The 12,852-nt window shown below is 42.1% G+C and overlaps 1 protein-coding gene and 1 long non-coding RNA gene across 7 annotated transcripts in view; one reads left to right on the forward strand and one right to left on the reverse strand.

Moving 5' to 3' along the window:
- Positions 1-2,166: 2,166 nt before the first annotated feature.
- Positions 2,167-12,852, reverse strand: part of tiam2a (TIAM Rac1 associated GEF 2a) — a 67,744-nt gene continuing 57,058 nt past the window's right edge. For all 6 annotated transcript variants that reach the window (XM_046412052.1, XM_046412049.1, XM_046412053.1 and 3 more), the window contains 11 exons: positions 12,011-12,079; positions 10,892-11,017; positions 10,272-10,380; positions 8,049-8,228; positions 7,708-7,826; positions 7,042-7,150; positions 6,526-6,584; positions 6,316-6,418; positions 5,967-6,060; positions 4,742-4,896; positions 2,167-4,394 (listed from right to left, as the gene is read on the reverse strand). In XM_046412052.1, coding sequence (XP_046268008.1) covers positions 3,688-4,394; positions 4,742-4,896; positions 5,967-6,060; positions 6,316-6,418; positions 6,526-6,584; positions 7,042-7,150; positions 7,708-7,826; positions 8,049-8,228; positions 10,272-10,380; positions 10,892-11,017; positions 12,011-12,079 — 1,830 coding nt within the window. In that variant the 3' untranslated portion in view covers positions 2,167-3,687. The remainder of the gene's footprint in view (positions 4,395-4,741; positions 4,897-5,966; positions 6,061-6,315; positions 6,419-6,525; positions 6,585-7,041; positions 7,151-7,707; positions 7,827-8,048; positions 8,229-10,271; positions 10,381-10,891; positions 11,018-12,010; positions 12,080-12,852) is intronic.
- LOC124071497 lies at positions 4,810-7,712 on the forward strand. Its single transcript, XR_006845334.1, has 4 exons — positions 4,810-4,940; positions 5,679-5,775; positions 6,344-6,443; positions 6,541-7,712. It is a non-coding gene; the product is annotated as an uncharacterized LOC124071497 (long non-coding RNA).

The following is a 12,852-nucleotide window of genomic DNA, read 5'->3' on the forward strand; positions in this document are numbered from 1 at the left end:
ATGGTATACTATGGTTGACTTGCCAGAGAGAGAATTCACTTATTTTTGATGATTGGCAAGTGTTAATCTCCAACCACAATCAGGATTTCATCAGATCTACAGTAGATAGATATGCAGGGCTGCCATGTTGGCAGCCTCGAGTTTCCCTAAAAAAAGCATGATTTGGTTTTTTGTGCCTTTATTTTAGAAGATTATTGCATGTGTGGGAAGAGACTGGAGGCTGAGTGCTGATGTCATGGAAGGTAATTAGCTGCTGATTAGATACACCTGTGCAGCAGTAGATCCTATGTTATGCTACGCTGTAATGATGTTTGTTTGGTTGGACTGTATAATAGCTTTAAACGTTACCATTTGCATTTTACCTCCAAGTTAATACTTCAGCTGTCTTCTCTGCAACAATTAAAGCCAGAAGCGGACTGTTAGCTACAGTTTCCAACCCAGAATGTGTGATAACCGAGACCAGTCATGCAATCACAGGTGAGTGAACTACATCCTCATGTGGGGTAGCCTATCAGACATGTTGTATAGGAATGTAACAAAAAACGTAACGCAGTAAGTAAAGTATTCCCATATAAATGTATCAGTAAGTAAGTAAACGTGTCCATATTATGCACATTTTCTATTTGCATTTTTATAACACTTCCGATGTAGATTGATATCCACGTTAGAGTCTTGTTTGTAAGATGTTTTGTATAAAATAGCTGCATAGTTTTGCAATATTCATACCATCAAGTACAACAACTGTGTTATCATATGTATGAAAACATTACTGTCTATATGCTATTATGCAGGCAGGTGTCAAAGTGTTTGGAGAATATTTTACACTTAGTCATTCCCAGATAAAAGGAGTGTGAATCAGTTTCACCAAACGTTGCATAAATCAGGAGTAATGATCCTCAGCATACCACCTTTCAGAATTAAACTTGGATAGATTTTAGTGTGGTATTCAGACCATAAAACTGCCACAGCTGTCTGTCATTGCATGGCAAGGTGATAAATCACAACCGACCTGAACCAAATGCAATTTTATCCTTGTAGCTGCTGCCCAGCCACCATCATAGCAAGTGATTTGTCGCAGATGATAAAATGCTGTGACTCTAAAATAGTAAAAGATCACAAGATGCTTTCCATGTTACTCTGCCAAAGTTACCTGTCCACACATATTTGGATGCTTCATCATCATCCTTGCCTGTGTGTTGGACCTCCACACCTGTTTACTGTGACAAGAAATAATCCCGTGTGTCTCAAACTGCTAATTGTTCTCTTCTGTATCATTGTCCTAGTGTAACCCAATGGAGTGCATCAGACTGAACAGGTGGTGGTTGGCAGCAGGTTATAAAGCTTCTTAAAGAGTAATTTCCCCCAAAGCACAAGTGTTTCAAAAAACCTATTCATTGCTTTCAATTTCAGTTCTCATTTTTGATGTTTAAAGCAACACTATGTAACCATACTTGGTCTGGTGTGAGCAGTAATGGTGGCTAATATTAACAAACATATATATATTATTTATATTGCTGTTTATCTGACATTACTGAGTCTGTTCACTGATTTTATGACTTTTTTATGACTTTTTTACTTTTGTACTTTTTGTACTTGAGTTTTAGCATCAAATATTGTCACATAATTGTTGCTTATGGCCACAGCAGCCATTTTACAGAAAATGTTACATAGGCTTGCTTTAAGAATCATGATGTTTATACAATCTCCTATTTGAGTTGCCTCAAAATGTCAGTAATGACGTAAGTGGGGAAAAATGAATGAGACTTGCAAAACAGTCTGCTAGTATTAATATGAAAGAATAGGAAAAACTAATAATTTCTCCTTGTGGAATGACTAAATCTGCTCATTTCCCACATGTTAATATCACACATGTAGAAAATTCAAGCAACACAGAAATGCTTTCTTTCTGTGTAACTGTGCCCCACTTCTGTCAGATAATTATGTATTCTACTGAGGATATACCTTTTCTTACAACACCAGGATATAGACTTTTGTGCTTCTTTTGACAGCTAATGGGGGACTTGCGGCACATCTAGCCAAGGGACCAAGCCGGAGATAAGACGGTTGCTTCCCAGCTCTGTGTTACCTGTCAATAGAACATAAAGGTTATGCAAAAATGAACTGACAGCTGAACTGCAAGTTGAAAGCACTGTTCTCCAGGCGTCATTCACAGATAAAACTTTTATTTATAAAACAATTCTATAAGAATGGGCCATTCACATTCATTGGTATACTAGCATTAAAGGCATGATAAGGTTGAGCTGAGAAGGTAAAGAATGTCGTAGTGGTTTGCCTTTTTATAGTACCTCAACATGTACTTTATGCAATGGCAAACAAAACATTTTACAAAAATATCAGCTGTATTTATTGCTAATTCCTGCCTTGTTTCTTACCTGTACAGAGTCAAGTAGAATAAGTAAATGTTTCAAAGATAGAAAAGATTATATACACAGGACACATAAAGAGAAACGTCGGAGTTTAAACGTTATTGCAGTTTAAATCATTCAGTGAAGCAGCCATATCTCAAAAACACTTTCCAGTGCATACACTGGAAATTACAATCTTCAGCAAAAGAACCAAAATCCAGTAGGCTACATTTAAAATTAAGTGGAAAAAACGCTGTATTGCATCTTTTTTATTTACTTATGGACCAAATCTTTAGTCAGCGGTTCAAGCCTTCACCCAAAAAGTTACTTCGCTAAGATATACATAATCAAACCTATTAATAAATAAAAACAGCATTAATTACATTAAACCTGTACAGATAAAAAAATATTTAAAATATATAGGCAAACAGTGTACTTTAGTGCACAAAATACAGCACACAGGCTTGGTTGTGGAGGCCGGTGTCCTTCCTGTTCACTTAGGCAAATGTCTTCTCAGGTAGTTTGACCTGACCGCCGTAACTCTTTGTGTGGATGTTATTAATCTGTTATAGCCTTCACTCGGTGCCTAATCTCATCTAATTTGTAACAATAATGTAATTTGTACTAATTGGTGACCTATAGTGTTTGGTTCTCTGAAACCAAATACAAACGAATATTTTAGTCTTAAGACTAGACCTCTGAGTGAAAACCTGCTGCCCAGAAAACTCTAAAATATGTAGCACAATAACAACTCAACAAAGTCAAACTTATTTCATCGCAGTATCCTGTGGCTTTATATACACTATGAACTTCGCTTCTCTTTTAACTTTTAGAACTGACAGACCAAGGACATTCTCCCCATTTCCTCATAGAATAGGTCAAAAACCAAATAAAAACTGCCAATCAGTGTGAGCTGCAGGGGAAACTAGAATGGGAGTGTGTCACTCAGACCATTTGCTGTGAGGAGGCAAAGCCCAGAGAACCGAGTAGTTCACAGGAACGCAGCAGTGCTTGACAGATTCATTGCAGTCATTATCAATGGGACAGAAATCGCCTCGCTTCGCCTCTCTGGGGGAAGAAACTTGGCTCTATCAGCCAACAGGCTTCCATCAGAAGAGATCACTTTCAGCTAACTCTGAGCAGGCAGGTGTGTGGCTTACTAAACTGACTTCCGATTTGAGGCACAGCTTCACAGCCATCCGTGTAGAGGGTGGTGTTTTCCTCTGTTGTGACGCAGGGGCTTTGGTTGGCACCTCTGATCTTTGTGACCATTAACTTGTGACCTGGGTACAGTATAGTTCTGTTCTGTCCATCATGCCCCCTACGAGGAGGTGGTATTTCCAGAGTCAGAGGCACAGCTATCAGCTGGGTCATAGAAACAGTCTTCATTCACGACAGAAGTCAGACTTTGGACGCTGAACTCTCTCTCCAGCAGCGTGTTGAGGTCCACTACCCCTGATGGAGATGCTGCATCTGTCTGGCTGTCCAATGACCTGCTGTGCGCCTTCATGTTCAACAGTGCACCCTTGCTCCTCCTGAAACTGCTGGGTTTCTTTTTAACAGCATTAAAATGTCCTCGTGTCAGTTTGGGTTGGGTTTCTGGAGTGTCCCCTACTCCCTCAGGCTGAACACAGGGAGCCAGTGCACATTTTGACACAGCGTCCTCTGAGAGTTGAAGCTGGAGGAACTGATCTTCAATGGCACTAGTTGGGGAACTGCTGTCTCCACTGTCCCTCCTTGCCCCCCCTTCACTGAAGCCATCATCATCTTCATCACTTAAAATATCTGACTCTTTCACAGCCGAGGTGGAGACTGGCTGCAAGTTAGGTCCAGATGTCTCAGACCACTCCTTCTGGACAGGCGGGATATGCGAGTCTGGGGAGGTGCAAGGTGGAGGAGCTCCGGACAAACTGTAGGTTCCACTGCTCAGGCTTCCCTCGTCTGAGTCTGGCCCCAACTTGGGAATCCCCGTCTGGGTGGAGAGATCTCCAAGTGGCTGCCTGCACAACCAGGAAGCCCTGGAGGAACCTGGTAACAAATGTGGAGATGGGAGTCAGATTATCTGAGCCCAACACTTGCACAATAATTCTCTTTGACATTTTATGACCTAAAAAGTAAGACAAGATCAATATCTAAAGTGCATGAATACATGCAGCGTTACAGATTTTCAAAGCCAAATGACCTTTAATGGCTAAATACCCAATCAAAAAGTATCACTAATTTGCCCTATGTGGACAGGGAAGCAGTCTATGGTACTTGAAACAAATGTCAAGTGTGTTGTTCATGGATTTTTAATTCACAGAAGTATCTTCTCCTTAAAAATAAAATAGCATTTTTTAAAAATTTAAAAAGAAAGAATGCTTCTGCACACTCACCTAGCCTGGCAGAGGAGGGCAAGGTGCAGCGCAGGGGGGTCAGGCGCTCCTTACAGCCCCTCTCCAACATGCCCTCGCTCCTCATGTTCCTCCTCACGTTCTCCCTGAGGATGGAGCGGATCACCTTGATGATGTTGACTTTGCTCTCTGGCACACTGAGGAGGACACAGCAGAGACATCATAGTAACATGAGCACAGGGTATGTCAAACTTGATATCCAAAGCTAAATATAGATTAAGGGGATTGTTGAGAGAGTTCCATTGTGTCCCCAGTGAAATGGGTGATTTAGTTCATTAGGAGTGATCCCAATTTCACAGTGTGTAATGAGAATTACCAATTTGGTCACAGGCTTCACTCTCACCACTATTCCCAAGTAGACCACATTTATTGCTAAATGATAAATCAACAGCAAACATAGGGATGCATAGGGAAAAATGCCAAGCTAAGAGTCAGAACACTTATGTGTCTTCTACGAGAACCATGATATGAAAACCTTACATTATTAAACTACATACTAAAAAAATGCACATGCACAAAAAGGAAAAATTAAACATTTGAATTTTCTAGTTAATATACATTTTTTGGTTTTATAAACATTATAAATGATCATTATAGATGTAATCTGAGGGAAAGAACTGGAGAGCCTGGCAAGCTGCTTCCCTACCTGATTCCAGTCTTTATGCTAAGCTAAGTGAACTGGCAGCTGCCCTACCTTCATATTTGCAGGTTAGAGAGCTGATATCAGGCAAAAATGTAAAAATAGACAATATTTCATATAGATGGAAACTGTTTATTGTAAATATCTATTAAACTTTACTGACAAACTACTGGTTTAAGTCTGACCTACTCTACTTAAAATAGCTGTGTGTACAGTTTTCCTGTGCAGTGAGATTATTACCAACATTAAGAATATGCTCACTTTGTTTTTGCTCCCAAGTGCAATAAGTGCATTCAACTATGTGGCTAAACTGCTGGACTGTTTACAACGCTACCGACCACTTGGCCTGTTGAACATCCCAGACCTCATTACTTTGGTGAGTGCAATGCTACCATAACATATAGAAATGCTGGCCAAAACTACAAAAACAACACTAAAGCTAAAATAAACCTTAATTATCGTTTTAAAAAAAATGTCCAAATTCTGTGTGTAACAGGCAAAAAAAAGGTGATCCATGAATGCATACAAGAATTACTACTGATTCCACCTGAAAGTTTAATCTCTGACCTGCTACACAGCTGGAAAATGGTCTCTGGTCTGCCTTCCACTTCAGACCTGGAGTGAATCAGCTCCCAGATGCAACTGCTTTCTGTGCCTGTTCCTGGGAGAGTGAGGAAATAAAGGAGAGGCTTTTAATCATGCAGTCCAAATATGGTTTATGGTTTCAGAAGGCGATAAGGAGGGAGGGTGGCAGCTGAATAGAAATGCCAGAAGCCGTGTATGTGTGTGGGCGAGGAGAATGAGCTTAGGGGTGTGTGTGGGGAAATATGAAAGGGGAGAAAGAACAGAAAGATTTAGTGGATGTACTTTGTGAGTGATTTAGTGAGGATAATGTGGCAGTGTGCTGGCCTCTTACCTGCAGTATTTCCCAATCTGACCTGCAGTGCAGAGAGTGGAATGAGCCAACGGAACTTAAAGGGGTCCGAATCTCCGTGAGAAAGTGCTGAACGAGGGTTGGTCTGGTCATCACATAGAAAATGCCATGTAAGGGAGAAGAGGAGAATGTTACGTTTCACACCATTTGTGGCACATGAGAATAAATGAGTGCAACAGACACTAAACTTACCATCTTCTTCTTCAGCTTGTTGTTTTCCCTGTAGACCAATATCACCGCTTTCTTGAACACTGGTGAGAGAGAGAGAACACATCAGCGTCTTACTTTTGACTGTGAATGCCTCTTGGGGAAAGCTGACTGAAGGAGAGGAACCCCACAAAAGTGTTTTAGATGCCAGCTTGAAGCCTTAAAGCATATATCAGCACTACAGCTACGGATATTGAAATTGTGTAACTGCAGACACAGTTATATGTGGCTGCATGGCAAACCCTATACAAATGGTTTGTAACTTTTAACTGCAAGCATCCATGGATGACATAAAAAAAGGGATCTAATATTAAAAATTTCCATATTTAGTCGTTTTTGCCCAAAGCCTTTAAGATAAAACATTATGAGGAGTTTAGTGGGCATAGCAGGTAACACATCTTTGGACTTTGGCAAGGGTTGAGAATGTGGGAAGGAAAATTTCAAGGACTCCTTTTCCCAGAATGAAACAGCAATGGTGGCAGGGCGAGTGTGTAGACTCACCAAACACGGTCATTTCGGGGTCTTTTCTCATGCGGCCCAGCGATGGATGCGGGTTGAGCCAGACCACTGAGGAATGCATGAGAAACTCTCCCATAGAGATCTCAGTGACCTGCGACGGACACAAGAGAGGATTTAGAAGAAAGCGGAGGCAGAGGGAGCAGACAACAACAACAACACAGACTTTTGGCTTTTCATTGCTGTGTGAGATACATACTAACTACCCATGTCTATGAATGAATGGAGCTCCGCAGACACTACAAACTAGTGTTTCCGCATGGGGTGCAAGCTGATTTTCAAGCAAACCTTTGTCTGGTTTTTATTTGAGAGCTGCTAAACACATTGAAAACATACACTATTCTAGACAGCATTATTTAGCATTCACTTTGAATATTTATGCAGTGGTTACCAACTAAATATTCCATCAATTTGTAAATGTATTCAACCCCCAGAGGCAATGAACAGAAGACAGCGTAAACAACATAAGCTTAACAGCTCCACTCTGATGTACTGATAGATAACTGGATTGAAGAAGTTTAAACTGTGATAAGAATTAAGTATTTGTATATTGTAGCAGGTGTCCTGCAAAATGATGGACGCTATGCCAATCTCACCAAGGCAACTTGGTATTTACTATGCCTGGTGATTAAGAATTTGATGTGTATCTACCTCTTTATCATGGCCGGTCTGCTCAGAGACTAGCTGATCAAACACAGAGCCGTAATCCTCGTAGATCTTTTGCATCTCATTGATGTGGCTGGCTACCTTCTCCATGGCTTTCAGAGCCTCTGTAGGGACAAGAACAGAATGAAGTATTAACAGAGATCTGTATATGCGAGTGCTTTGCATTACAGTGGCAGATTTTATTTGCTCATTGTGTATGACAGAAATGCCTAATGCTCCCATGCATGATGGCATGACAACATAATGTGTGAACATGGTCTATATCTTCAGCACATCCTCCCTGTGTGTCTGTAAATTTGTGTATTCCTCTCCCCCCCTCTCCATACCGGTGAGGTGATAGTGCTCCTCGCTGTCAGCATCAGTGAGGGAGACCAGCTCTCTGAGCAGCAGGGGGTATTTGAGTACCCTCTGCACTGGTTTAATCAGGTAGGACTCCAGGGTGGATGAGTGCTGCTTGGTGGGGTTTCTCGCATCCAGGAATTCCTTGAAGGCCTGATCTGTCTTAGCTGAAAAACACACACATTCTGAATTAATATGATTATTTCAGCAGTTTACCATCTTTGTATTTGGTGTTTGTGTTTCCTCATGTACTCAGAGGCTCTCATGCATACATAGTGAGAGAGATCTTTGGCTGTGTCATAAGCCAAATGCAAATCTGACACGATCGTGTGCAGGTCAGTGCAGAATCATGGTGCAATAAGCTGTCTCCAGCAGGGGGTAGTGTAGGCTTCTCCTCAACCTACCATGATCACTGCAGTACTGAAGTGTAAACCTACAGTGTACACATACTAACATTACCTCAGAGTACCACTAAATTGTAGACAGGTGTTTTTACAAAGCAAAAGTATATAAAAAAAATTATGAATAACTATGATGGGTCACTTAAAAACTAAAACTGCTTTATTTACATTGTAGTGAAAATGATCAAGTTGGGACTCCCCAGTTTACACTGAAGTCAAAAGCACAGTGTGAAATGACAGGTATATAATACAGAATGAGCCTTCAGTAAAGGTGATGACATTTTCCCTGAACAGTATGCTTCCACAGCACGTACTGAGGGGAGCCATTAAAGTATTAATTATAGCACTCCCAGCCACAGACAGGCAGCAGCATCGACACCTTCTAGAGTAATTGGCAGGCAATTAACAAGTCGACAAATAAACAGAGAAAGTAAGGCAACCCAGGGCCCTTGGCATGATAGGAAAGGGAGGGGGGTGATGAAGATGGCAAAGATGGGCATATAATTACTTAAAGGGTTGACAGACTCCCACAGATTTCTTCTCTGTATCCTTGGATCAGCTGGTCGTGACCAGACTGTGCAGGGTGTTCAGTAACATGCTGAGCCAACTATATACTCAATGCTACTATCACCTTGTTATACTTGGCTAACACTATCTGTACTTTGCAATTATATTTCTGCATGGTGTTCTAATTTTAGTTTGTGTGCACCAGCCATAGTAGTTTGCACCCCACCATTTAAAGCTGGTTAAAGAATAGGGTGTATGAACCCTGTAAGTAGAATACTTTGAATTTGGCATCTTCTGCCAGTTTGGAGCCATTTTGCACCAAGCTGGCACTGCCCATGGGCTGAAGGACTTAAGGATAATCACTATGCCAAGATCTGTCTGAAAAGGACAGTTATATTTGATGCTCCGGTGTTAAGCCCGGTGTGGCTTTGATAACCATGTTTACCACACTTTGTTCTCCTCTGGGTAATTTTGACCCATCAGACACTTTTCTGGGTGTTTTTTTCCCTAATCCTATTAAATATCCATCCTGCTTCTTACTTCGAGGAACATGCTATGCAATTCTAGTAATGGGGCAGATTTAAGCAGCACAAGGGGGCAATTTGCCCACCCCCATCCCCCCATGTCGGCAAAGAGGCCAATCTTCTTACATTTCTCTCAGCACTGCTGGGCAGTGTTCCCAAATAGTGGCAGAAAGGCCAGCATCTTAGCAGGCATAAATCAACTTTAAAATGTCCGCTCTGTCACATGCTGAAGCAGGACCCATGGACCCATTACTGGGGCACTTAGGTTGTCACAGTCGCATATCTGCAGTTAGCAGACAAGGTTATCCAAAGTCCGAGTATAAATGCATGTATTTGTTTTAATTTCATCTGCTGTAAAACAGGTAATAGCTTTGAATGTTTAGAAACCATATATCACAAAATGAAAGGTGGAGAATATTCCTTCTCCCCACAATATTTTGTGTGTGTGTGTGTGTGGTTGACTTGGAAGATGGAATGGGGTTTGCGGTGAACTGGAGACACATCACCCACTTCACTTTCATCTACTATCTCACTCTGGGACATTTACTTTTGTAAATAATGGATTTGTTTCCCAAGAGAGGAGGCCAAACCTTCAACAGTGAGTGCTGTGAGGTGTCTCTGATGCAACGGAGGTGCAAGGAAGCAGGGATGTGGGACAATTCAGATTAGCATGTGTCTGCAGATGTATTATTGTATGCTACTCCTCATTCTCATGTTGTGCAACAAGAGTGCATGCAGCCCATCCTGTATTCTTCATGCATACAAGTGGGCATCATACCTCTTTCCAGGACCTTCTGGACCTTGATGTGGTTGGCACAGAAACCACTGTACAGCTTGAAATGGTCAGCGTAGTAGAGGAAGGAACCCCCAAGAGAAAACAGGAGCTTCTGGAAATGGAGAGGGTGGGAGGGGAAAAACAAAGACACGGACTGAGTGTCACACAGATGGAAAGAGAGTGATGTCACACAGAGCCAAATGCATACAGAGGGAGGAGAGGATGAAAGTGTGTGAACATGTGAAGTCGTGACAAGACAACTCAGTCCTCCCTCTCTTGGGGCTTTATTCAAGCGCCCTCTCTGTCCTCTCCCTCTCGCCTAACCCTCATGAGTACACCAGCTTTCAGCAGCTCACATTCTAACCAGTGAACCGCTGCCTCGATCAATAGGCCGCACACCGTGTCATGTCAAGCCTATAAATCAGCCGGTGATGGTCCTGCCACACCACCTCAATTATTTATAAACCTCAAGATCTCAAAGAGCCTGCCTTTCTTTTGGTCTAGTTGCTAAAATCATCTGGTGGGCAAATAATGTTGTTCTGTATACTCACACTCATGGAATCAACACTGAATCTTTGGACATTTAATCAATAATGTGATATGTTACTGTGTGTGCTTCTCACCTTGAACTGTGAGGGGGTCTCCAAGGTGCTGAAATCAGGCGAGGAGGCGATCCTCTCCTCCAGGGTCTGTAGAAAAACCCTCTGGAAGTCCAACATCTCTGGCAGGCTGCCAAACAGACTCTCCATCTGAGGAAAAGAATGGGATGGCAGTAGGATAACGGATGGAAAGAGGTGAGAGGTAGCACAGAATTGTGGGAGAAGGTGATGGATATGGATGTATGAGAGAAAAATGGCATAGAATGGAATGGGAGGGGAAGACGGGAGAGGGAGTAAAGGAATATGAGGCAATAAGGAAAAAAGAGCCAGATAGCTTGTAAGTCATAACATTCAGTCAGACAGGCACCCTGGAGTGTTATAAAACCTCCACTTTGATGGCTCCATCTCTGACAAAGGCACTTAGGGACAAGCTATGGCCATGCTTCAAGTACAGAACACACGTAAAAACTTCTAGTGTCTAACACAGTCATTAAAAGCTGTTCGGGGGATAACATGCCCTCGTCCATTTTGTGTCTGGACACGTCCCACTGTCCCATAATGGCCTTTTAATTTGCCCCAGTACTCAGTGGCCTATCGACTAGTGTGTCTTGGGAGATACGTCCTGTGTTTGAGGTCGCTCCTGGCACAGCGCTGCACACAGGGCTGGAAACTTCAGTGCTAAGGTCATTAGCATGCTGAAGCTGCTACTTCTATACTATATGTTGACGCGGGAACATGCAATGACACTTTAATTACATACGTTTTTAAATGGAAGAAAAAACACTTTATTCAAGAAAAAGGTGCACCGGAATGACTGGACAGCTATCCTCTGTTGTGTGAATCTGAGGTGAGTGCTTAAAGGGTAGGTTTATTGTTAAGCTAGCCTTTATTGGTGTGTCCCTGTGGGACACAGGAAGGTCAATGTAGAGAAATGCTAATTTGTCCTCCAGTCAGTCACAGTGGTAATGAGAGAGATATGGCCCAGCAGAGTTCATCGACGTCACCTCTGGGTAATAAACACTCAATGAATTCAAGGGCCTATATCACCTCAGCACCTCTCAGCACACACCTCCAGATGCTACACCTCATCATGTTTACCATACTTCACACATTATAACACACAAAAAAACACTTGTCACCCACCTCGTCCAGTGTGAGGAAGGTTTCATTCTGCAGGGGTTTCAGGTAGATCTCGAACAAACAGTCCAGATCCTGCACACAAAAAATACAGACGAAGGTCAGTGACAAGGAATCAAAAGGCATTAAGTAAACATTATCCCTTAACCTGTCTGTCCTTTAAAATCCCTTTCAGCATCACTCTTTGTTTCTCTCTTTGTAACCTCCAGCTGTCTCCCTCCAACTGTCCCTTACCTCATTCCTCCATCTTCTCCCTCTATCTCCCCTTATCGCCCCCATTGCTTTAATGTGGCTGTAGCTTGTCTTGGTATCAGTGGGGATATTCTCATTAGGTTGATTTATGAGCTTTCTCCTCGACCTCCTCCTCCTCCTCATCCTCTTTCCAAGCAGTCGCTAGTGGTGCATGGATACGGGCGAGCAGGCCTGCATTAAGCCACTCTTGGAAGACAATCTCTACCCTCTATTACAAATAAACGGCAGGTTGAAGGAGAGGGGTGCATGGGAAAAGGAACTTAATGAAATATGAGAATATGAAGAGGAATGCCGAAAAAATACCAGCAATGACAAGTGTTGCAGAGTCAAGGCAATCATGAATGCGACTCTTTAATGTGTGTCGGGGAGGAAAAGGTCGTATTGAAAAACACGAGAGCGGCAAAATGATTGGGCAGGAGGAAGATAAATAAGACCAGAGCAGAGGAGGAGAGAAGGCGGGGCTCTGTGACACAGTACACTGCCTTTCTTTCAGTTCTTTTATTTATTTATTTTTTATCACATTTATTTTGTCAGTGTTAAGCATATCTTATACAGTGTCAGTAAAAGATTTTGAGAAATATGCATTTTTAAGGGTA

Source organism: Scatophagus argus, chromosome 15 (genome assembly GCF_020382885.2).
Source record: "Scatophagus argus isolate fScaArg1 chromosome 15, fScaArg1.pri, whole genome shotgun sequence".
Lineage (NCBI taxonomy): Eukaryota > Metazoa > Chordata > Actinopteri > Scatophagidae > Scatophagus > Scatophagus argus.